A 24,792-nucleotide genomic window follows, 5' to 3' on the forward strand; every position below is an offset into this window, starting at 1 on the left:
CTGGCCGTGACCTAGTGGTGGGAATTGGGAGGGTGGGTGTGGATTGTGGGGTCTCCTGGCTGCAGAGACCCTAAGCCCCTGCCTCTTTGGCGGTGGGTGCATCACTCCGAGGTCAACCAGGCCAGGCCAGATACTGCAAACCTGCCGTCCTCAACCTCCAGTTGGGACAAACAGATGTTCAGACTGAAGGGCGGAGGTGGTAGGCAGGATGCGGCAGATGTAAAACAGAAGTGGTAAAGGTCTCAGGCCCCCAGTTAGTGACCCCTTTAGCGTCTAAGAAGGCTGAGGACCAAGGTGCTGGCTGGCGCGGGGCAGGGTGGGGCGGGGTGGGGTGGGGAGCGCTGCAGGGTGGGTTGGTGGGTGCGGCCCTTGACTCCGCCCCCCCGGCGCCGCTGGAGGTCGAAGCTGAGCGGGTGATTGTGGCGTGGTGGTGCCAGGACACCCGACCTGCGACCCCGCGGCGACGGGTCTCGCTTGTGGTCTGATGTGGGTCTGGACCTGCGCACATTCCCGAGTACAGCCGGTCCCAGGCTGAGATGGAGCGGGCGCTGCGCCAGTGGCAGGCGGTTCAGCACCTGCTGGCAGAGGTGAGTCCGGAGTGTGAGCTGGGCGTGGGTCCGGGGCGTGGAGGGAGGCAGTCTCTGGGGTATTGGCAGTTCGAGGAGGGGCCAGGTTAGAAGGAGTGGAGGAGGGCACTGAGGGCTGTATTCACCAGACTTTGATGCCTGTGCTGGGCGCTGGAAGTAGAAATGTTTCAGGTAACTTCCAGGAGCGGGACTCGAACAGGGAGGAAAGAAGACAAAGTGAGGAAGTCAGCGGAAAGTGGGCTGGGAGGAAAAATTAAATATTAAGTGGAGCCCCGCTAAGTGGTAGGCTTTTGCCAGGCCCTGAGAATACAACAGCGACTTTTCTATAAGATAGTACACTCACCATTTTATTAATTAATAGTTGAATGATTGACGTGTACAGCAGCTGTGCAGGAAAAATATTGGGACCATGAGAAAAATAGCAGAGCTGATTCCAAAGGTAGGAAGACAGCTGAAGATCTGGTCTGGGTCCGGAGAGACAGATTATTTGAAGGCTTGCAGGTCCTGAGGCCAGAGATGGTACACCTACATCTTGGAGGAAGTGAAAATTGGACCTTAAAGCTGAGGCCAAGAGAGTGGCTCCAGAGGAGGGGAAGCCGGGACCTGGGGCACAATGGCAGTCATGCAGGGCTTGAGTTGGTTATTCCAAGAGTCTATAATGTGCTCGATGAGTTCCAACATGATCAGTCACATTTTAAACTGTCACTTTTAAGAGGGTCCTGGCAGATGTGGGCAAAATTTAAGGCAATAGTTAGAAAAGCTATGGTGATAATTGAGGCAGTAATTAAACTGGCAGCGATGCAAGTGGAGATGGGAAACATAGAATGAATTCTGGAGAGGTTTTTGGAGTAGAATTGGTTTGGAGTAGATGTTTGGAGGAGAAATAGCTCCATTTGGAGTAGAATTAGTAGAATTACGTAAGAATTGGTAATGACTTGGATCTGGGAGGTGAGGGTGGCTTACCAAAATTCTGGCCTACACAATTGGTTGAGAATACTGCTGACATTTTCTGAGAGCACAAGAGGAGGATCAAGATTAATAGCTGAGTGGTTTTTGTTTGTTTTTTTTTTTCCCCTGGAGGTGAATGGGGGTGGGTAAGGTTGCCTGTGAGTTTTGTGCTTAGTCCTTTTGAAGTACGTGTGGGCTATCCAAATGGATTGAATGTTAGGCTGCTGGAAGTTTCTGGAGAGGTATGCCTTGGAGCTATTGATTTAAGAATGATTGGAATATAAACAGAAATAGCTCCATTAGCAAGAGAAAGATGGCCCTGAGAGAAGAGTTAGGGAAACTCACTAAGGAGACTGAGTGAGGAGGAGGGCTAGAGAGAACAGAGGAGAAAAACCAGGAAAGGGGCTGTGACTCAATCCAAAGGAAGGAAACATCTAAAAAGACTATGCCCAGGAGTAAGAAACTTTTGACCAGTCAAACAAGGAGTCAGGCAAGTGTTCAGAAACAGGACAGACCTTTGGCCAATCTTTATGGCACTGAAGAACAAGTATAAACAATGCAAGCTGGTAGACTCTGATGGGCTGCTTTCTGCTAAATCATGATGTAATTCAAATTTGGGTCCAGAACTGCAATAGGTTGAGCACCCCGCCCCTTCTGAATGTTGTCCATCTAACCATGAGTCTGGCGTCTTGCTCTGTCTTCCAGTCACTTGGAGGACAGCAAACACTCATAGGTCTGCGCTTTTGAAACAGCTTGTCAATTTAAGAAAAATCAGAATTCCCCCCTCCCTCCTTGTTTAAAATGGGTAGGGGGGGTATTTTTGTCACGTTGTTAAAGTCTTTGCTACTGTTCTTGCAAGATAAGCAGAAAAGACCACAATGGTTTCAAGGAGTGTTTAAACATATAAAAAGACTGCTGTGAAGCATGAGGAAAATAATAGGCTCATTACTGAGAAGAAGGGAAAAGAGACTGAATACTCTGGAAATATTCATCCAGTAAACACTTTTTGGGGGCCTGCTTTCTGTTTCTTTCTGAATATATAGTGATGAATAAAACAGGAAATTCTCAATATTTTTTTTAAGATTTATTTATTTATGCATAGAAGAGTTGGGGTACAAGCCAGAGGTGTGTGGGGGGGGGTAAGAGGATTCACCAGAGACAGAGTGGGGAACAGAACAGGCAGATCGACTGAAATACACTGCTGAGGGGAGCAGCGGCAAGACAGGCGAGTTCTGCTGCGCCATGAGTGTAGCTCCCTGGCCAGGGATCGAACTCATGGTGCAGTGGCTGCGGACAGCTTCATAGGTTCCGTCTCAACCCCTTGCGCCACCAGGGAGGCCTGATCTTCTCAGTCTTTCTAGGACTAATTTTTTGTCAGTAGTCAAAACATAAATCTATCAAAATTAATTTCTTAATATTATTTCAGATATAATTTTTATTCAAATTCACCTAGTTTCCCTAATATGTCCCTTATAGCTGATAATGTCCAAACTAGGATCCAATTAAAGGTCACACATTACATGCATCTGGTAATTAGTCTCTTTGAAATTACAAGTCTTCTTTACTTTGAGCTCTGTAAAGTAGAAATTTTCTTAGAATCACTTGGTGATTTTGAAGTAGGTTTCTTACAGAAAGGCAAAATAAATGCTTAATTCTCTCACTTCACTTAGCTCAGATAATGGCTGATCTTTGTCACTTTGGGCTCGTGAATTTTCATAGATTCCGACCTATTAATATTAAAATTAATCATTATACTTTTTGATTCTCCAATTGTCACAAATTTGGCCCATGGGAATCTTTACTGTGCCCTTTTTTAAACATTAAAAAAATTTGGTAAAATCTATGTAGCAAAAAAATATTCTAACCACTTTTAAGCATAGAGTGCAGTGGTATTGAGCATGTTCAATTTTCTGTGCAACCATCACCACCACCCATTTCCGCAACTTCTTTCATCTTCCAAAACTGAAAACTCCTTAGCCACCATACACTAAATTCCCGGTCTTCCCCATTCCTTCCCAGGTAACTACCTTTCTACTTCGTGGCTCTTTGAATCTGACTCAAGTACCTCATGTAAATGGGATCATACAACATGTGGTCTTTTGTGACTGGCTTATCTCATTTAGCATTATGTTTTCAAGGTTCGTGTACGCTGAAGCAGGTGTGGGAATTTCCTTCTATTTTTAAAGCTAAATAATATTCCACTGTGCCTATATACCACATTTTGTTTATCCATTCATTTGTTGACGGACACTTGGGTCATTTCCACAGTTTGATTATTGTGAATATGCTGCTTTGAACATGTGTATACAAATTTGTTGCAGTCCCCGTCTTTAACTATAGTTTTGCGCCCTGAAATGGAATTGCTGCATGATAGGGTGATCCTACTTGAATTTGCTAGGAATGCCATACTGTAACAAGGTGGTCCCCAGGAAAGGGGGAGGTTCCAGGTTTCCTGCCCCACCCAAGGGAGGGTGGAGCTGAGCCGGGAGAGAAGAAGCTGCAGAGGAGACAGAGAAAGGAAGGAAGCAGGATGGAGAGTCAGAAGGAGACCTGGAGGAGGTGCATGGAGCCGAGAGACACGTGCAGAAACTACGCTTGCCTTTTGGTTGTGGACTGGGTGACACAGATGTGGGTGAGAGAGGTGACAATGGTGTTTTTTTTTTTTTTTAAGATTTATTTATTTATTTATACAAGCACTGGGTACAGTCATAAGCGCGGGAGGGTGAGAGAATTCACCAGAGCCAGAGCGGGGAGCAGAGCAGGCAGAAGGACCGAAGTACACTGCTGAGGGGAGCAGCGGGCGGCAGGAGAGGTCTGCGCGCCATGGGGGACCCTCCACCGGTGGCCGGGGAGCAGCCGGGGATCAGCCGGGGATCGAACCGGCGCTGCAGAGGCTGCTGGCAGCTTCGCAACCCAGCGCTCAACTGCTGCGCCACCAGGGAGGCCTGACAATGGTGGTTTTTGTCTTGATTTTGATTTTGCTCTTTTCCTTCCAGACTTATCTGGTTGTTTCTGATCCTTTTCTGTGGATCCCCACTGGAAGATGCTTTAGACTTGTGGCAGGCTTTGGGGCCTTGCTCTGGGCCAATCCCATTTGGATGGACTTTTACCCACGAGGGGACGGGTAACTTTGGGTGCTTGATTTAGAAACTATATTCTTTGCCTTTCCTGTACGGTTTCCTAGTTGTATTAAAGTTCCTTCCCATTAAAGTCATATATTTTGTGTCAATATGGCGGATGGCAGAACCTATTTTAGAGCAGGCAGTTTTGCCGGGTCTGGGCTGCCCCTCTCCCTGCCCTGTAACAATACTGTTTTCCATAGTGACTGTGCTATTTCCATTTCCTCTAGCAGTGAACAGGAATCCAGGTTCTCCACATCTTGTCAACACTCTTTTTTGGATAATGTCATTCTAATGGGTGTGAATTGGTATCTTGTGATTTTGATTTGCACTTCCTACTGATGAGTGATGTACATCTTTTTACTTGCTTATTGGTCATTTATTTGTGTGTCTTAAGAGAAATTTCTGTTCAAGTTCTTTGCTCCTTTTTTTTTTAATAGGATTTATTTATTTATTTAATAGAGGCATGTTTTATTTTATTTATTTATTTGTTTGTTTTGTTTATACATGCACTGGGTACAGTCAGAAGCGCGGGAGGGTGAGAGAATTCACCAGAGCCAGAGCAGGGAGCAGAGCAGGCAGAAGGACCGAGGTACACTGCTGAGGGGAGCAGCGGGAGGCAGGAGAGGTCTGCGCGCCATGTGGGACCCTCCTCTGGTGGCCGGGGAGCAGCTGGGGATCGAACTGGCGCCACAGAGGCTGCGGGCAGCTTCACAACCCAGTGCTCAACCGCTGCGCCACCCGGGAGGCCCTCTTTGCTCCTTTTTGAATCAAGTTTTTCTGTTAAATTTTATAGGTTAATATAATAACTATATCTATATTTTGGTTATTACTCCTGATCAGATGTGATTTGCAAATGTTTTCTCCTATTGTGTAGGTTGTCTTTCTATTCTGTTGATAGTATCCTTTGTTATAAAAAAGGTTTTAATTTTGATCAAGTACAATTTTGTCTATCTTTTCTTTTGTCTATGTCTTTGGTATCATATCTGAGAAATCACTGCCAAATCCAATGTCATGAAGCTTACCCCCATGTTTTCTTCTATGAGTTTATTAGTCTTAGATTTTGATAAATTTGATTTAGATGCCTTTTATTTCTTATTCTTGCCTAATTGTTCTGGCTAGGATTTTCAATACTGTGTTGAGTAAAAGTGGCGAGAGTGAACGTTGTTGCCTCATTCCTGACCTAAGAGGGAACGCTTTCAGCTTTTTATCATTGAGTATGATGTAGGCAGTGTGTTTGCCATATTTGGCTTTTATTATGCTCAGGTATGTTCCTTCTATACCCACTTTGTTAAAAGGATGTTGACTTGTCAAATGCTTTTTTCTGTATCTATTAGATGACCATATGACTTTTAAATTTCATTTTGTTAATGCGGTGTATCACATTGATTTTGTGTGTGTTGAACAAACCTTGTATCCCTGAAAAACACTCCATTTGATCACATGGCTTTTTTTTTTTTTTAATAGAGGCATGTTTTATTTATTTATTTGTTTGTTTGTTTGTTCGTTTTTGTTTATACAAGCACTGGGTACAGTCAGAAGCGTGGGAGGGTGAGAGAATTCACCAGAGCCAGAGCGGGGAGCAGAGCAGGCAGAAGGACCGAAGTACACTGCTGAGGGGAGCAGCGGGCGGCAGGAGAGGTCTGCGCGCCATGTGGGACCCTCCTCTGGTGGCCGGGGAGCAGCCGGGGATCGAACCGGCGCCGCAGAGGCTGTGGGCAGCTTCGCAACCCAGCGCTCAACCGCTGCGCCACCAGGGAGGCCCACATATGGCCTTTTTAAGTTATTGTTAATTTGCTGGCATTTTATTGAGGATTTCTGCATCTTTGTTCATCTTGGGGCGACTGTAGTTTCTTTTTTTTTGTAGTGTTTGCTTAGTTTTGGTATCAGTGATGATGGTCTTTTCTAGTAAGTCTAGCTAAAGGTTTGTCTATTTTGTTATTCAAAAAAAAAAAAAACAGTTTTTGGGCCTCCCTGGTGGCGCAAGGGTTAAGATGCAATTTATGAAGCAATCCGCAGCCACTGCAGCAAGATTCTCGGCCACCTAGGGAGCAACCCTAATGGAGTCTCCTGACTCGCCCACTGCTCCCCTCAGTAGCGTACTTCGGTCTACCTCCCTGCCGTGTTCCCCACTCTGTCTCTGGTGAATCCTCTCACTCCCCACACCTCTGGCCTGTACCCCAGCTCTTGTATGCATAAATAAATCTTAAAAAAAAAACAAAAACAAAAAACAGCTCTAGTTTCATCGATCTGTTCTACTGTCTGCTTAGACTTTTTCATTTATTTCCATTGTGGTCTTTGTTGCTTCCTTCATTTTAACTTCAGGTTTTTTTCTTTTTCTAGTTCTTTGGGGTATAAAGTTAGATGATTTACTTGAGCTCTTTCTCATTTCTTAAGGTAGACATTTTTTGCAATGAACTTTCCTCTTAGAACTGCTTTTGTTGCATCCCATATGTTTTGGTACATTGTCTCAGATTTTTTAAAAATTTCTCTTTAGGCAGCACTCCCACTGCCCACCTGTGACTATGCAGGTAGCTCTCTTTACCAACTCTCTCCTCTGCAGGGCATCAGCCTTGCTGCCTGCCGGTGACCTGTACCATGCTGGAACTTCTCTTCACTGACCTCCCTCGATGGAGGCAGCTCTCCTCAAGGCCATCTGCCTGCAACTATGCAGGCTTCTCTCAGCAAACCTGTCCCTTTCCCTAATAAACCTGTTCTTTAAATATATAAAAAAAAATTCTCTTTAAATTTTTTTTGTTTCAGGGCCTCCCCGGTGGCGCAGCAGTTGAGCGCTGGGTTGCGAAGCTGCTCCGCGGCCTCTGTGGCGCCGGTTCGATCCCCGGCTGATCCCCGGCCACCGGAGGAGGGTCCCACATGGCGCGCAGACCTCTCCTGCCGCCCGCTGCTCCCCTCAGCAGTGTACTTCGGTCCTTCTGCCTGCTCTGCTCCCTGCTCTGGCTCTGGTGAATTCTCTCACCCTCCCGCGCTTCTGACTGTACCCCGTGCTTGTATAAACAAAACAAACAAACAAACCAGCAAACAAATAAATAAAGCATGCCTCTATTAAAAAAAAAAATTTTTTTTTGTTTCATTGTTCAATAGCATATTTAATCTACAGATATTTGTGAATTTTCCAGTTTTCTTCTTGTAATTGATTTCTAGTTTCATACTATTGTGGTTGGAAAAGATGCTTGATATAATTTCAGTCATAAATTTTTTAAATTTGTCTTGTGCCCTAACATTTTCTATCCTGGAGAATGTTCCATGTTACTGTATTTCTTTTTTTCCCCTTTTTTCAGTATTCAAAACCTTTTTAATCACAACGCAGAATCTGGAGTTAGTTTTTTGTAGTCACAGCTGATTGGTTGACCTCTGGCACACTTGAACTTATGACCCTTGGAGAACTCTTAGGGCTTGGTATAGCTGTGTGGGGTTCTCAGCACCTTGCTGAAATGCCTATGTACCTCTTGGCCTTTGTGCAGACCAGAGAGCAGATGATTCCACAGCCCTTGGGGTCTATAGGGTCTTCTGTTGAAGGTGAGGATCTTGCTCCCACCTTGATGGTGTGGTTGCAGGTACTCACATGCAGGGTGCATATGTTCAGTTTGGGCACCTCCTGGTCACACATGCCATCTGTTACAGTCCCTTTCTAGCCAGGTAGCATCTTCTGGATCATCTGGGAAAGGGCCCAGATGTGGAGTTGGTTTGCCTGGCCAGAAACACCTGAACAGCTTGACCAAGAGCATTAAGTAGATGTCCCAGCTCTTGGGATCCTTACATTGAATCGTTTGGGCCATGTTGTGGATATCAATGGCACCTTCTGCTCAACCCTGTTTTGGTTTTCATTTTTGAATGGCTCAGTCTTTTCTGGACCCTCTCCGTGGAGGAGTAGGTGGGAGATGATAGAATATCTTTGCCAATTTTTCAGTTCCTGGGCTCCTATGTTACAATGGTGGACAGCCATTTTAAAAAAAGATTATTGGATTCTATCTTGTTTCAAAGGTTCTAATACTTATTTATTTCATTTTCCTTATCCTTATTAACTTCTTATCTGCCTCTTTTTCTTGTCTTTTCCAATGTCTGTAACCTGTTCCATTTTCCACTGTTAGACCCTCTTCTGTATGTTAATAATTACATTTGGCTTGTAAGTTTTCCTAAAGCCAGGATCAATCTGAAGCCTCCGTTCTTCCTTCCTTCATGGCTTTCTGTACCCATTTTGTTGGTTTGGGAGTTTCTTTCATCCTATACTTAAGTTTAAGTGTTTTCTCAGAGTTTTTCCTGAAGGTGTAGGTAATGGAATATTTTATTTGCTCTTCATTGCTTTTTTAAAAAAGATTTCTTTATTTATGCATACAAGAGCTGGGGCACAGGCCAGAGGTGTGGGCGTGAGAGGTTTCACCAGAGACAGAGTGGGGAACAGAACAGGCAGATTGACTGAAGTACACTGCTGAGGGGAGCGGCTGGGAGACAGGAGAGGTCTGCCATGCCATGTGGGTAGCTCCCTGGCTGGCCAGGGATTGAACTCGTACTACAGTGGCTGTGGTTAGCTTCATTGGTTGCGTCTTAACCCCTTGCACCACCAGGGAGGCCCCTGCTCTTGATTGCTTTTTATGAAATAAAAGACAGTCATACCAAGGGGGAAAAGTGGCTTGAGTCACATAGGTTTCCTCCATGTTCCTATCAGCTAGGTCTACACTGTAGCCCAGATTGGAATAGCTTGAAGGACTGAACTAAGATTGGTTTTTGGAGATGGGGTGGGGGAAGACATATGGAAGTGGAATTTGAGATGGATGAATTATGTCTGACTCTTTTTCTCCAAGGATACCGAGAAGTCAGTGTCCATCCTGGACACGTCTACCTGTCCTGGAAACAGTGGCGTGCACACCTCTTGGAATCCTGATCCACAAGGCATTCAAAACTTCCCTCAGTGTACAGAGCTGGAGAAGACCCCCTTGGCTTCTGCAGAGGCAGCCAGACTTAATGCTGGTGAAATGCGGCAACAGTTCAATATGCCAATGCCTGAGCATGGTGTGAACTACTGCCCCCAAGTGACTCTCACTCCATCCCAGAATATTTACTGTCAGGGAGTAGCTCCCTCCCAGCCTGAAATGATGATTTTTGAGGGCCCTCAGACAATGCCTTCAGGAAAAGCCAATATTCCAGGGATGGCCATGACTTACGGTGGGAATATAAGGATGACCCCCAATGTGCCACCTATCTCAGCTCCCATTGGAAGTCCAATGATGCCCCCCATCAGTGCACCAGCAATGCCTTATTGTGGCACCCCTGTAGTACCCTCTAGCAGAGACTCTTTAACACCTAAAATGTTAATGACCCCAACCATGCCTTCTGCGGAGGGGCAGGCAATGCATCCCTGTTTGACTCAGATGTTGCCCCCTAGAAATCCTCATGATCTTGGGATGCCCCCAGCTAGGACTTCATCATTGCTGGTTTTAGAATCCCAGAACTCTCTTGTAAGCCAACCTGCCTCCCAGACAGATCCCTTCCTACCTGAGCAGCCCATACCTGCACCACAGAGAGCAGAACAGAACTCCAGGCCCCAGGAAAGGGCTCCCAGGAGATCTCCGGTTTCAAGGCCTTACCTCTGCCAGTTTGAGAACTGTGAAAAAGCTTACACTAAGCGCTCCCACCTCGTGAGTCACCAACGCAAACACACAGGTGAATGTGGTAGCAGACAAGTGGGCCAGGAGTGGGGGTGGGGAGACTCTGAGATTTAGATTTGCACTGGACCACTGCTTTGTCGTGGTTTGGCATTATTCCATCAAACTTGGGACCAAGCTATACCGGCCCGACTGACTAGCATGTTCAGTCTGTTACAACTGCGTCAAGATATAATGGGGAACTGGTGATTGTTGTCTCCTCACTGGTTTCTTAAGTTTTTTCTTTTGATTCCTCAGCCTTCACTACTGTGCCTCATAAGTTCAGGCCCCTTCCCTTCCCACCTACTGGTCTATTCCTCTACTTAATTCCTTCTCTCTCTTGTCATCCCTACAGGCCAGAGGCCCTATAAATGCAGTTGGGAAGGCTGTACATGGTCTTTCTTCCGTTCCGATGAGCTTGGACGACATGTTCGGATCCACACCAAATACCGACCACACAGATGTGATCAGTGTGGCCGGCAGTTCATGAGATCTGACCATCTCAGGCAACATCAAAGGACTCATCTGCGCATGCCGTGTTCCCCAGATCCACAGGCTAACAGTGGACACATGACTGGTCCTCCTGCTTCTGGCCTCTAGGCGGTCTGCCCCTCATTTTGGCTTCTCCACCCAGATCCTGCCTGCTTCTGACCATCTAGTCCCTTTGGTAGGTGTAGGGTTGGATGAAGACAGATTATGAGGCAGGGTTGAAGCCCATGTGAAGCTCTGGACCCAGCCAGGGACTCCTTAAACACCGTCTTTTGAGTTTAGCCACGTGGGAGGATGGAGCAAAGTAGAGATTGGATCTTTATGGAAAAAGCTCTTGTTCTTATGTCACTCCCCAGCTTGAAACCTTTTAGTCACTCTCCTTTGCCTACTTCATAAAATCCAAGTTCTTTATCTTAGTCTTCCACAGTTTCCAGAGCCCAGACTATGTTCAACTCCTGAATTTACCACTTACTAGCCATGTGATCTTGGGGAAAGACTTTGATCACTCTGCCTTCTTTCCTTTTATGGAAAATGAGAAAAAAATATTGGCCTGTCTTGGACACAGGTCTTTGAGTCAGGTTCTATCCGGCACTCACCAGCACATGCCCAGAGTTCCTGTCTCCTCCTACCACGTAGAGACTTGGACAGAACTCCCCCACAGGGCTTGGGATTTGGTATCTCAGGTAGCCATTATAGCCCAGAATGAGGGGGAGTTGCTCCCCCCTTGGGTAAAATTTGACTAATGGGAAATGGGAGAGAGCCAGGCAGATAAATTCCCTTTTCTTCCTTCCCTTCCTTGAATTGCTACAAGGCATCGTTTCTCCAGGCAGTACCACACTGGGAAGAACTCCCACGTAGCCAGTACTGCGAAGAACTCCCAGGTAGCCAGTGGACGTACCTGCAGTGCTTCCAGGCTTGTCGTGAAGCAGGACCCAACCGGGTGTTCCCTTGCTTTACCTCCCATTCTTCCCCGCCTTGCTTCCCTTTTCTCACCCTCAGTGTCCTGGGTTTGTACCTACCAAATAAAACATCAGTACTTAGTTCTTGTTTTAACCCTTGTTTTCCAGGTGACTTAGTAGTGGAGGACGTTAGGTTGGGGAGAGGATGAATCTCATTGTAATTTCCTTTACCCCCAGCCCCCCAGGCCAGCTTCCTGGACTACCAAATAGCAAGGTCTTTCCTTCCCTTGGGTGAGGGCACCAAGGACATGACCATCCTGATAACTCAGCTAGGTAGTTCAGCACCCCCTTTCTGGGCTTCTTTGCCAGCTGTTTTTATTAGGTAACACATTAAGAGAAAACGACTCCTCCAAGTTGTCAAGTAGCAGAGCTGGATCTCAAGCAGCATCTGTGTGAGATGATGCCATCTGCGGGTGTTGCCTGAGCCCAGTATGGTGCCAGCACTGACAGGAGAGGACTGGCGAGAGGTGAATCAGGTCTGGTTCTCATGGTCAAAGGGCCGTCTTGGTCTAGGAGCTGAGAGGTCCACTTTAATGCAGTGGCCCCCAGAGAGGAGCACCTACTCCTCTCTGGAAAGGAGAAAAGGAAAGGCCAGAAAGGCTTTCTTGGGGAGACCAGCCTGCACTCAGCAAGCTGTGCATGTAACATTCAGTGGCCCCCATGAAATGAGCTGAGCAGGTGAGTGAAGAGGACACAGTGCTCCAGACAGTGAGAACGCTGGACCTGGCGACTGCTCTACTGTCCATGGCAAATGATGCCAAGCGCCCAATACAGACAGCCATCATGGCTATGGGGTCACAAAGACAAGGAAAGGGTCTTTCATGGAAGAAAGACTCCCCTAGAGGCCCTGAATCAGCCCTAAAGGGTTCCCAAGTGTCAGCCAGGTCCCGGATGTCTACCCTCACTTGCGCTCTGTGCCAGCCGCTAAGAACTTGATGGTGTCTTTCTTCAGGGCTGAAAGATCACGGACAAAAACTGAAAGCTTCAGTGATGTCAGGGAGAGGAGCTGAACTTCTGGGTTCAAACTTAGTCTGAGCATCTGGAGATCTAAAACCTTGTCTGTGCTTGCCTCTCCACCACCCGCTGCGTGGCACCTTGGTCTGTGACTCTAGCACACCTGGACTTGGCATCCAGGTGCCTTGCAGCCAAACTCTAAGGGAAGCAGAAATGATTTTTAAAATAATAGGGGCACAGGATGCTCATTTGTGGCCAATTACTGGCCCCAGGCACTGTCACCTTGAGTCTTATTCCCACCTGGGCACTCAGTCCCTTTTCCGGAGCAGGGCAGTGGCCCAGCCTGGTGCCTGCTGCCCCACCTGCCTCGCAAGCAGTCATTTGGGTGGGGTAGATAGAAAGTTTGCATGTTGACGGAAAGCAAGGCAAGAAGTCTGGTGGTGACCTACCCTTGCACCCAAGGGTGAAGGGGGACAGAGTGGGCGAGGGGGTGTCATGTGGTAGAGGTCACTTCTAATGGAGGAGGATAGTAAGTTCAAAGTGTGAGGAAATGGTGTGGCTTGAATTCAGAATTATGGGTTAACTAGGAGTGAGGGGGTGAATGGGAAAAGAGATCAGTCTGTCCTTTATCAGTCATTACTCTTTGCAGGCACTGGCTAAGAATTTCCCAGTGGGTGGATGACCTGGTGGGCCCTCCCTCAGTAAGATCACTAGACTTTTTGAAACTTGTCTCTACCTTTTCCTGGCTATTTGGCCTTGGGCAGTTTACCCTTGGTTGCTTAGACAATAAATGGGGCAAAACTGATAGATTTTAACAGAAGATGGGATAAATCCCCTTTTTAAAATGGTTTGATTGGCTTAAGGAAGAGCAGGACTTTGGTGCTCCAGGTGAGCTGGAAGGTGGCTTGGATTAGGTGTGGTAGTCAAGGCAGAGAACAGGATTTGGATTTAAGGATAACTTCCAGGTTTCTAGATTGTGTTAAAGGAAGAACCAGACAAAGTGCAGTATTTGCTATTTTATTATAATATGTACAATTAATACATATACAAAAAACAGTGTAAAAATACAAATATGTACAATAATAATTGATCATATCTCCACCCCCATCCTCCATAGAGGTAAATTTTATCTTATGATCATTTAAACTGGATCCACCTGGCTCATATATTTTCATCATAAAAATAAAAGACAAAATTAACCAAGAAATGCCCAAGTAGCATCGTAGTTGAGACCCAAGGGTGGGGTCTCAACCCAAGATTCCCACAAGGCAGAGACGTGGCAGAAGAGGGGCTTCTCAGAGATGGAAGGTGTGGGGTGGTTCCCAGGTTATGCACAAGTTCCAGATGGTGCAATGGCAGTTTGGGATGGAACTGGGAGGATGAGACAAAGTTACTAGCTCCATCCACCCAGGAGACTGGTTCCTTTTCTTTGCCATAGAATTCCCCATGAGTCAGGGTCCATTGCTTTTCAAGTAGCATAGTGCCTTGTGGTCAGTGTGGTGGGCCAAATTGTTTGAACATAGGCAACTCTCATCCTACAGGTTGTTTCTTTCACCTGGTGTTCCTCAATGAGACCTAGAGAGAGGAAAAGACATTTCAAGGATCTTTCACTCTCTGAGCCTGCTCAGCGTCATTATACATTCTCATTCGGTCATCAAAAATGTACTGGGTGCCCTGGAGTCTCAGTGCTGGGAACACAGACATCCTGGAAGAATTAGAGGTAGAGGGCACCACGGGATGCTTCTGTCGTTGCTACCGGATTATTCCAGAAACTTCTGAACAGCAAGAGGGAACATTTTTTTAGCCCTCAGCTCCCTGGTTGAACTCACCCAGTGTGTCAAAAATCCAAAGGGACTCTGAGAAAGCTCCAGGCATTCCCTGGCCACTGCTCTGGGTCCTCAGCAATGGGACCAAAACCTGTCAGAGACCCTGCCTGTTGGTCCTCAGCAGGCCTCTGCTGTTGGTCCTGGGGTCCCATGATCTTCGTGAGGCTAACTCAGCTGGCCCACAACACAGTTCAAGACTGAACTGACAAGTTCCTGGACATTGTAAAATCAGCCAAAGGCAAGCTGGCAAAGCTTGACCAGGAGAATTAAGAGCAATAGCCAGGCGCCCCCTCCTGGGCAATGTGGGCCATCTGTGTTTATGCATTTCCACTCCAGGTTAGAGGGTCATTTTCCTCTCCCTTCTTAAAAGTTTACAAATAGTTACCTACTATGTGTTGGCGCAGTGTAAGTTCCAAGCAAAGTCTTCAGCAAATAAGTACGTAGTCACAGGTAAAAATTATCTATGGACTTTTGCATGCTGCTTTAAGTGATCAGATCGTGCAAAATCCTTCTTGCATGTAATACACACATAGGGTCGCTCCCCGGTGTGTTTTCTCTTGTGTCGGCTGAGTTCATCTGAACGGGAGAATTTCCATGAGCATCCTTCCACATTGCACACATAAGGCTTCTCCCCTGGAACAGAGAGAGAGAGAGACTTATGCTTTAGGGTAACACAGGACAATGGAGAAGAAAAAGGTTTGAGCATGTGGAGTGGGAGAGCCATGGCATGACACTGGAGAGGTTAAGTAAAAGAATAGAAGGAGAGCAGCAAAGAGCTGGAAAGGTGAGGGAAAACCGAAGGAAAAGGAAGAGAAAAAGAAATAGGAGAAGCGAGGGTGAGTGGGAGAATGAGGGAGGGGGTTTCTGTTGGGCCTAAGGGGATGGCCATGAGTAACGGCCCAGGAGAGAGAGGATCAGGATCCTGAGAGAGCAAACATCCCTCTACTTATCCCACCACCCCCACACAACACCGCAAAAGGCTGCAGTCAGGTTGGCTCTAGGCCTTAACAAGTCTGTTCCTAGGACAGCTTTATCCGCCCTTTCAAATTTGCCATCCTTTTCTGGGACCTTCTGGGGACCCAGGCTTAGAGGGAGGTGGCAACAATCTCAAATGACCCCAAGGCTTTATAAATGTATATATCATTAGTCTCCCCATCCCTGGCCCCTCACTCACCAGTATGGCTACGTTCATGGACTCGGAGATGGGAGGACTTTAAATATGATTTCCCACAATCCTGGTATGTACATTTGTAGGGCTTCAAGGCACCAGAATTCTTTTGGAACCAACATCTCTTACTCTTGAGGTTCTGCTTCTGCTTTTCTTGGGATTGTCTTTGGATCAAAGGGGCACTTGAAGAGTACAGGAATCCTGGGTAAGATGACAATTGATATGGCCTCATATAGTCTCCATAGAGATTGTGGCCATTGGTGAAGATTGTCATATGGCCCCCCAGAAGGGGGTCCCCACAAAGGACCTGGTCACCAGTGAAAGTCATCATCTGGCCCCCATAGAAGGTCTGGTCATGAATGTATGTTAACATCTGGTCCTCAGGGAAGGTCTGGTCACCAATGAAAGTCATTGTGCTTTCTGTAAGAGCTGTGATCTGGCCTCCATTATGGGTCTGGTCAATATTCAGGGGCTTTATTTGACCACCACTGAAGTTCATTGGGTCCCCAAAAGAGGTCTGGTTCCCATTGGTCATGTGGCATCTATACAGGGCCTGATCATCACAGGGGTTCACCATCTGGCCCCCACAGAGGATCTGGTCACCACTGACAATTATTTGGCTCCCACTGAGGGTCTGGTCACTACTGGAAGCCACTGCATGGCACTCAGTGAAGTTCTGGTATGCACTGAAAGTCTTCGGGATATCAGTGACATCTGTCATCCAGGAGGTTGCTGTGGGATGAATCTGATCAGAGGAGACCACCTTCTGGTTCGTGGGAGAAGCCTCACTTGTGTCTTCAGGGGGCACAGTAAGGGCTTTCACCCAGTTCTGGGTTGTCTCTTGTTGGCTGTCTTCATCATGGACAGTCAGAGGCATACAGAGCTGTGGTTCTGGCACAGCCTTTTCTGTTTCTGCTGTATTTTTCTGTGTCTCAAAGAGATCCTGAAGAAGTTCAATTTCCTCTAATAGCTCAAGGAAGGAGTGTTTCGTGGTCTCTTTGTTGTTGCTTGATGACTGAAGTAGATCTTGAGTAAGATCCTGCAAAATAAAAAAAGGAAGTTAGAAATTCAAGGGTCTTACCTGCTCAAATCCCAGTTCTATACACCCTTGCCTAAATATCTACAATTACCTCTTCATCAGCCTCCCTGATTCCAACCAATGTGCCTGCCATATAGGATAACGTTTCTTTAAAAAAAAAATGTATTTATGCATACAAGAAACAGGGTACAGGTCAGAGATGCGGGGAGTGTTGAGCGGATTCACCAGAGACAAGAGTGGGGAGCAGTGGGCGGGTGAGACAGGAGAGGTCTGCTGTACCAAGTGGGTTAGCTACCTGGCTGGCAGATAGCTCCATAATGCTGCAAACTTAACCCCTTGCGCCACCCTGGAGGCCCAGGATAACGTTTCTAAAGTGCACATTCCAATGTAGCAGATTTCTATGCTACTTCTATCTACCATGGGAGGTGGGGACCTAGAGGGATGCATGAATGCACATCACCTCTTGCAGAGATCTTTCCCCAGAAAACTTTTCAAAGATTCTTTGCTGCCCCAGATTTTGTTATCTTAGAGATGTGGGCAAAAACTGTATGGTATCACTTGTATGTGGAATCTGAAAATAAGTGGAACTCATGCAATTAGAGTAGAATGGTGGTTGCTGGTAGCTGGAGGCAGTGGGGGTGGGGTGGGGATGGGAGAGGAGGTGGAGGATGTTTGTCACAGGGTTCAGATTTTCAGTTATAAATGATGAAGTTCTGAGGATGGGATGTATAGTGTGGTGATTCTAATCGATAATGCTGCATTGTACACTTCAAATTTGCTAATAGTATGGAGGTCCTAAATAATCTCACCAAAAACAAAAAGATAGCCATGTTACGTAATGGATGTGTTAATTACCTCGAATATAGTAATCATTTTACAATCTAAAACTGGGGATAGGATGGACTCCTATGTATATAATGTCTTTTCCTGTACACAGATACCTATGATGAAGTTTATAAATTAGGCACAATAAGAGATTAAAATAATAAAGTATAACAATTATAACAATATGCTGTAACAGAATTTACATAAATGTGTTTTTTCTCCTGCTCAAAATATCTTACTGTACCAAAATTTTTCCAAGGGTAACTGAAACCACAGAAAGTAAACCCTGGGGACATGGAAGGCCACTGTCCTTACACCAAGCCCTCATGGGGTACACTTTAAATATACACAATAAAAAAAGCTAAATAAATAAAATAAACACTAAAACAATAAATGGCTGTTTCAATGGCTGCTGATATCTTTTTAACCCAACTTGCCCAAGCCCCTCCATCTTTTCTCCTCACTGACTGAGCATCCTTCCTTCTAGAGGTTGGCAGTTGCCCAGGGCCAGGTGGTGTTGGGGGATTTGGGGGGCTAGCCAGGCAGTGGCCATCACCCCAAAGAGCCTTCAAGGACAGCATTGACTGGACCAGCCCCACTACTGTCTGGCCTGCCGCCCCGTCTGTCTGGAGTTGGTCATGCTCTGGGCAGGTAAGCACCTGCAGGTGCTCAGTGAATATAGCCAGGAAGAAATGAACCCCATAAATGGACCCCCCTACCAGTATTCACAACTGTTCACCAGCAGTGTTGGATCTTCAACCCCAAGTCCCTCACCTTCCCCCGCGTTTGGAGGTACACTTACCATGTTAGTTAATCAAGCCTGTGGCGGGCGCAGCGGCAGAAACCGTGTTGCGGCAGAGAGCGTGGCAGGAGGCACTGAGCCCTTGGGTGCAGCGCCTGGCTTATATAGTGCTGGGCCGGAAGTGCAAGGATCAAAGCCTTAAACTGGCCACGCCTTTAGGGTGGAGCTTAGTGCACGTTTTTTAATCCCTTTACCTGGAAACAGGTTGCCTACTGACAAAGTGCCTCAGGGCTTTAATACTACGGTTTCTCCAGGGTTCCCGCGACGCAGGGAAGCAGTTCAACCGATGTGCACATATTAGTGCATTTCATCCTCACCCCAATCCAATGACGTGATTTTTATTTTATTTTATAGGATGTGAGAGTTGAGGCTCGGAGAGGTTAACTGATTTGCTAGCGGTCACAAAGTGAGTCAATTGCTGATTCTAGATTTGAACTCAAACATCTTTTGCTCAAGCAGTAAATGGAAGGTGTTGAAGGCCATCTCCTCTCCCACAGCCTACAAATCCCAGAAACAGTTTCATCCCAGCAGAGTGCGACCAGCATGAGTGACTTCTGACCTACTTCTGATTCTGCTTCAGGCCTGGGCTGGGTTCCCACCCCCCACGTCCCTCCTGAGGGCCACCTCCTTCCCCACCCCCTAGTCTATAGACATTTTTAACACGAGTTATCCATGCCCCATGTGGGGCCCACGATGCGTTGAGGGGTGAGGCGGGATTCTCCAGAGGAACCTTGTGGGACCGCAGGCCTTCCAGACCCTTCCAGGCAGCTGCTCCATGCGGTAAAATTATAATCCAGACTGCTCTCGGTCGGCCCTCCAGCTCCAGGTGAGCCTCGGTCTGCTTTCTGTCACTATTCCACATGTACATAAATGACAAACTATAGAGAAATATTTTTTTTTCTGGTGGTTTTAAATTCCAGAAGCAGCATCATTCAGCATATTCTGAAATTTGCCTTTTTCATCGGAGAGCGAGTCATGTGGATAAAGCATTAGTACAGTCCCTTTAACTGCGGCTTTATTTCTGGTGTGAGTAGAGAATGAGGAGCATCTTCTGTTGTAGAGCAACCCCGATACAAAACGGGGTGCCTGACTGTGGGTCCTCACCCGCGCGCTTAAAAGGACTTATCAATGCTCTACTGCAGGCACACGTGAAAGGTTAATAAAAGGTTTATTTACAAGGGAAGGGGAAATGAGGAGATGTACAGCTCAGGGAGAAAAGTGGGAGACAAAGTTTTAAAATGAGTCCTACCCGATCCGCGGATCAGGAATCCTAAAATGGCACCCTGAGAGCTGGCCACCGGCCAGGAGCCGTGAAGCAGGGAGGCGAGCGATAGCCAGCCCCCCAAGGCCCACATGTTTGGTTTTTATACCCAACCTGGCTGCTTAAGCCCACCCTCAGGTCCCAGCCACCCTCCCTTTGGTGGTGATGGGATTTGTCTTTCCCAATGTCCTGATGGCTTTAGTCTGGAGTGGGGGTGGAGTCCACAAAGCCTGTATGGGATTAGCTCAGGACATCCTTTCTCCCTAACACTTCCACAAGGACTAGGCCCTGGAGACAGACTTCTGCTTCCCAAGCAGGGCAAGCACAGAAGCATCTGGGTGTAAACACATCTCCAGGGCAAAGGAAAATGGGTTCCCCTCCAAGTTACCTTTGAGTAAGGAAGGAAGGGTTCACACCTCTCAAATTCAGTGTTACTGATTACATTGATCAGTTGAATAGGCGCCGTAAATAGAGTTTGCTTTTATTTTTGAAGAAATTTGCCTTTTTTTCTGTTAGGGAAATTAGTCTGATTTTATGGTGGTTTTCTCTTTGGAAAAACAAATGTGCCTGCCAACTGAAAAAAAATTGAATGGACCTCCCTGGTGGTGCAAGGGGTTAAGATGCAACCTATGAAGCTCGCTGCTGCCACTGCAGCATCAGTTCGATCCCCAGCCAGGGAACATCCCACATGGTGCAGCAGACCTCTCCTGACTTGCCCACTGCTCCCCTCAGCAGTGTATTTCAGTCAATCTGCCTGTTCTGTTCCCCACTCTGTCTCTGGTGAATCCTTTCACCCCCCACAACTCTGGCCTGTACCCCTCTTCTAGTATGCATAAATAAATAAATCTTTAAAAAAAGAAAAAAAATGAATGGATTAGAATTAATTCTAAAGCTTTGTTTGAAAGCTACTACAAGTTTAGAACTTCATGTAAATAAACATGTAAACAACCAAGTAACTGGCAAAATTGTAAATAGTATTTCTCTAATATAATTCCTTTGCCTACGGAGTTTGTTTGATAAGAAAAACTACCTTTGGCTGTTGGTTCTCATGTCCCTGCTGAGTCCAAGAATGAAAAATGAAGACTTGCAAGTTGATATCAGGTCAACAATTAATAGTCACAAAAAAGGTTTGAAGAAACCTTTTTGTACTAATACTTTTTACTGAGATTTAGAAAGTAAACTAAATCAAGGAAATTAAAATTTCATTAAAATTAATTATATGCACCTAATCAAGGTAAATCCTTTGATAAATTAAATTGTTTGGGGAGTATGGGACTTAAAAAATTGTCTGCGACTTCTTGATTTTACCACTGTGAATAATAAACATGCAAGTGTGTCATTTTAACTTATGTAAGACTCAGGATTTGTTTTAAATAAAAAGATTAAATTAAGAATCACCTAAATTCCTTTAAATTGCTTTATGAGTCATAGTTTATTATTGTTTACACTAATACTTAAGAATTCTAAATGTAAACATTTTTACAATTAAATTGAATCATAATTTAAGTAACTTGTATCTTTTAAATTCTGTCCTTGTAAATCACAGACGAAAATGAAAATTATGTGAACCTTTGGAGTATGCTAACTATTCTAACTGGATAAAGTTTTAGGAGTTATATTTCTCTGCCAGATTCTTGTTGTTGATAGTGACTGCATTATCCTGTAGTGATGATGATCACTTTAACTGCTAGCTGACTTTAGGATCTCGGATTAATACAATATCAAGATAATTAGTAGTCATTGTTTACTCAGAAGTCTCCAAAGAAATTAAAATTCAGAAAGGGGAAAATAAAATTCTTAATTGCTGTGTGATCTTCAAATGAATTTTTAACATGTTTTCTTGACTATTTGTTCTTCATAATGTTCCAATTAAGATGTAGTCATTCCATGTCTTAAAATTATTGCCCTAAATGAGTGCATTTTTGTTTAGCTTTAGTGTTACGTGATGAGTTTATTAAAATAGAGTTCTGGTCCTCGCCTCTGAAGATTCTGTTTCAGTAAGTATAAAGTGAGTATGACATCCCAAGAGTTTAGGATGTCAAGAATTTGGGATGTCAGCTAACAAAAAAAGGTAAGCTTAGCCAAATGTAAAAAAGCTCAAAATGTAAAAAAGAAAAAGAAAAGAGTTTGCTGGGAATCGCAGAGGAATTGTCACTTGGGGCATGCAAACTGCAGCAAGCTACAGGTCAGGTTGGTTTGGCCTTGGAGAGAGCTGTATTTATGGTCAGGGCATGTAGAGAGGGGACAGTTCAGTTAGAGTGTGTTAAAATGAAAAACAAGGGGACACCAGCCTTAAAAATTACCAATACAGACAAAATGAGCTCAGTCATGCAAAGCCCAACTTAGCTTCCTGCACAAGGCTGAGCTGACCTGGTCATTTCCTGTTTATATCTCAGATATTTATGGGAAATCAGTCTCTCACTTCTTAAATTTTTTATTTTCTTGAGGGCACATGAGATTTTTCATTTTATATCCTCCAGCTCTATTTTAGATTGAAATTCTTTCACAGATCCTAACAAGCTCTGAGAAGCTGCACCTCAGGGCAATGGGCTATTTTGTGTAGCTCTGCCCCCAAAGAGACTGATTAGACTAATTTTGTTTTAAGAAGAGTTCAAAGTTTTGAATAATAACATTATTTAAATGTATTATTTGATGTGACTGTATAAATGTGTGTAGATGTGTATCCTTAATGGGTAAAACATGTACAAAAGAAGAGAGACCAGTAGGTGAGAGGAAAAAGAATTGGGCTCCTGGCACATAATTGGGGCCCCAAACTAGGTAGAAACAATGTTCTTCTTTTTCTTTCTTTTCTTAATTGCAGTAACATTGGTTTATAACTCTGTATAAGTTTCAAGTGTACAGCTTTACATTGGGATTGTCACCAAAAGTCTAGTTTCCAACCACTTGACCCCTGACCCATTTTATCACCTCCCCTCCCCGCCAGCTCCCCGCTGGTTAACACTGTTCTGTGGTCAGAATCAAGGAATTCTTTGCATTTGCTCCTTTGGTTTGTTTCTTTATCTTCCAAGGATGAGTGAAATCATGCTGTGTGTCTTTCTCCCAGCGATTTATGTCACTAAGCATAATCCCTTCAAAGTCCATTCCTGGTAGGATCCCACCTTTTATGATAGCTGAGTAGTATTCCATCTTTTTAATCCACTTATCCATGGATAAAGTTGCAATAAACATAGGGTGCATTTTTTTTTTTTCAAATGAATGTTTTCATGTTCTTCAGATAGTTACCCCAAAGTGGAATAGTTGAATCTATCTTTTTTCTTTTATTTCTTCTGCCCTCATGGCCAGCCTGTGTCACCTCACTCAAGCAGGCATCCTCTCCTCAGGAGTCTGTTACATTTGGACTGACTTACATCACATTTTTTAATCTTCCAGTTGGAGGCATTTGGGAAATGCTCACCTTTGGAGTAGGTGTGTCTGATGATCTTTATGTTACTCTCTATCAGGGTATAATAAAGTATTCCCACTGTTTAGAAACTTTAGCAAATATGAAAGTGTTCTTAGACATATTTCTTCTTATTTTGTGAACTCATCAGTTATTTTTTTCTGGTGATTTTTTCCTGATATTGTCTCTTTTTTTGGGGGGAGGGGCTATGCCCCCACCAAGATGGTTGCTGAATATCACCAAAAGTTTCCTCTGCATCTTGTTTGCTCATCCTTACACAATGTATCTTTAAAGGGGTTTTAGGGGGAAAAATGCTATGCTCCTAATCCCCCCAGAGATGTTCAATAGTGCAGAAAAATTGCCTTATTTCATATTCCCAAATGTGGGGAGAGCTGTCAAAGAGAAAAACTTCAGGGCTGCCAAAAGACTGTTTCTACCTATTAGGGTAATCAGTCATGTTCATTTCATTTACTCCTAAAGGGGCACTTCATCTCTGTGAACTTCCTATCAGCCCACATCTCCAACCCATCATGAGAAAACTTCTGAAAAATTGAGGAATATTCTACAAAAATACCTGATGGATATTTCTCAAAATGTCTGGATTATGTAAGACAAGGCAATACAGCAAAGCTATCATAGATTGGAGGAGACTAAGGAACTATAACAGTTAGTGCAATCTAGTATCCTGGACTGGGAAAGCCATTGAAATGCAAAGACAGTGCTCCTGGACCTTCCTGGTGGTGCAATGGGTTGAAGTCTCAGTGCTGTCAAGCTATCACCAGCCACTGCAGCACAAGCTCCATGTCTGCCAGGGAGTTGATCCATGTGGTGCAGTAGACCTCTCCTGTCTCACCTGCTGCTCCCCTCGGTGGTGTATGTCAGTAGATCTGCGTGTTCTGCTTGCCACTCTGTCTCTGGTGAATCAATCCTCTTATCCCCCACATCTCTGGCTACACCCCAGTTCTTGTACGCATAAGTAAATAAATCTTAAAAAAAAAAACAAAAACAGAGACGGTGCACCTGAGAGGAATGTATATTCTGTCTTGTTGGATAGAATGTTTTATATACATTTGCTAGATCTGTTTTTTTTTTTTTTTCCTTAGTATATGTTGTCAAGTCCTCCTTTTTGGTTATCTTTTGTAGTATTACTCTGTCCATTATGAAAATAGGAAAATGAAGTCCCCAACTCCTTGTAAGAACTACTTCTCCCTTCATTTAAACTCTTTTGCTTCATAAAATTTGATGGTCTGTTATTACATAGATAATTGTTTATGATTGTTCCTGCTGTTTGAGCCTTTTATGCACACATAATGTCCTTTATTTCTTGTAACAATTTTTGGGAAATTTTTGAAATTCATTTTTATTTTATATCCAAAGAAATCACATTGTTTCTGCTGTTAGGTAGGTGATGACCAATTCAAGGAATTTCACTCAGTCCAACTTAATGATGCCCCCTCCCTGTGCGGTGGCTGATGGAAACATCGGTGGTACATTTTGAGGCCTGCTTTTGCAATTTTTGTGTTGGTTTGAGCAGGGTAAGAACCTTGCTGGTCACAAGAATGAGAACCCAAGTCAGATTTTCTTGGTGACTCCAAGGGAGCTATTCCAACATTCAACAAGGCAAAAGGAAGAGGCTCCATTTTTTAAATTTTAAAGTCTGGTTCTCCTGGATTAGTATAGCCATTCCCACTCTCTTTTGGCTACTATCTGCTTGGAATATCTTTTACAGTTATTTCAGTTTCAATCCGTTTGTGT

The 24,792-nt window shown here is 44.8% G+C and overlaps 1 protein-coding gene across 4 annotated transcripts; it reads left to right on the top strand.

Annotated features, from left to right (window-relative positions):
- The first annotated feature begins 442 nt into the window (after positions 1 to 442).
- Positions 443 to 11,834, top strand: KLF17 (KLF transcription factor 17). 4 transcript variants are annotated; one of them, XR_008550177.1, is made up of 4 exons: positions 3,995 to 4,176; positions 9,475 to 10,333; positions 10,670 to 10,981; positions 11,615 to 11,834. XR_008550177.1 is itself a non-coding variant. In XM_037499124.2 (3 exons), the coding sequence occupies exons 1-3, from the start codon at positions 537 to 539 to the stop codon at positions 10,912 to 10,914; spliced, it is 1,155 nt and encodes a 384-aa protein (XP_037355021.1). In that variant the 5' UTR covers positions 443 to 536; the 3' UTR covers positions 10,915 to 11,834. The 4 variants fall into 4 exon arrangements, 3 of the variants coding, with proteins under 3 accessions (XP_037355021.1, XP_037355023.2, XP_054547019.1); XM_037499124.2 differs by lacking the exon at positions 3,995 to 4,176 and adding an exon at positions 443 to 587 and having other exon boundaries at positions 10,670 to 11,834; XM_037499126.2 differs by having other exon boundaries at positions 10,670 to 11,834.
- Positions 11,835 to 24,792: the final 12,958 nt, after the last annotated feature.

The sequence above is a fragment of the Talpa occidentalis genome, unplaced genomic scaffold, assembly GCF_014898055.3.
Source record: "Talpa occidentalis isolate TD23 unplaced genomic scaffold, MPIMG_talOcc4v2.1 talOcc4.9, whole genome shotgun sequence".
Taxonomy (NCBI): Eukaryota; Metazoa; Chordata; class Mammalia; order Eulipotyphla; family Talpidae; genus Talpa; species Talpa occidentalis.

What these genes read in the sequence shown, in the direction of transcription:
- KLF17 (XM_037499126.2), top strand. Translation starts at nt 4,066, where the DNA reads ATGGAGAGTCAGAAGGAGACCTGGAGGAGGTGCATGGAGCCGAGAGAC. An exon ending in CACAGATGTGGGTGAGAGAG is followed by an intron (nt 4,177 to 9,474) that starts GTGACAATGGTG and finishes TTTTTCTCCAAG; the next exon opens with GATACCGAGAAGTCAGTGTC. An exon ending in TCACCAACGCAAACACACAG is followed by an intron (nt 10,334 to 10,669) that starts GTGAATGTGGTA and finishes TCATCCCTACAG; the next exon opens with GCCAGAGGCCCTATAAATGC.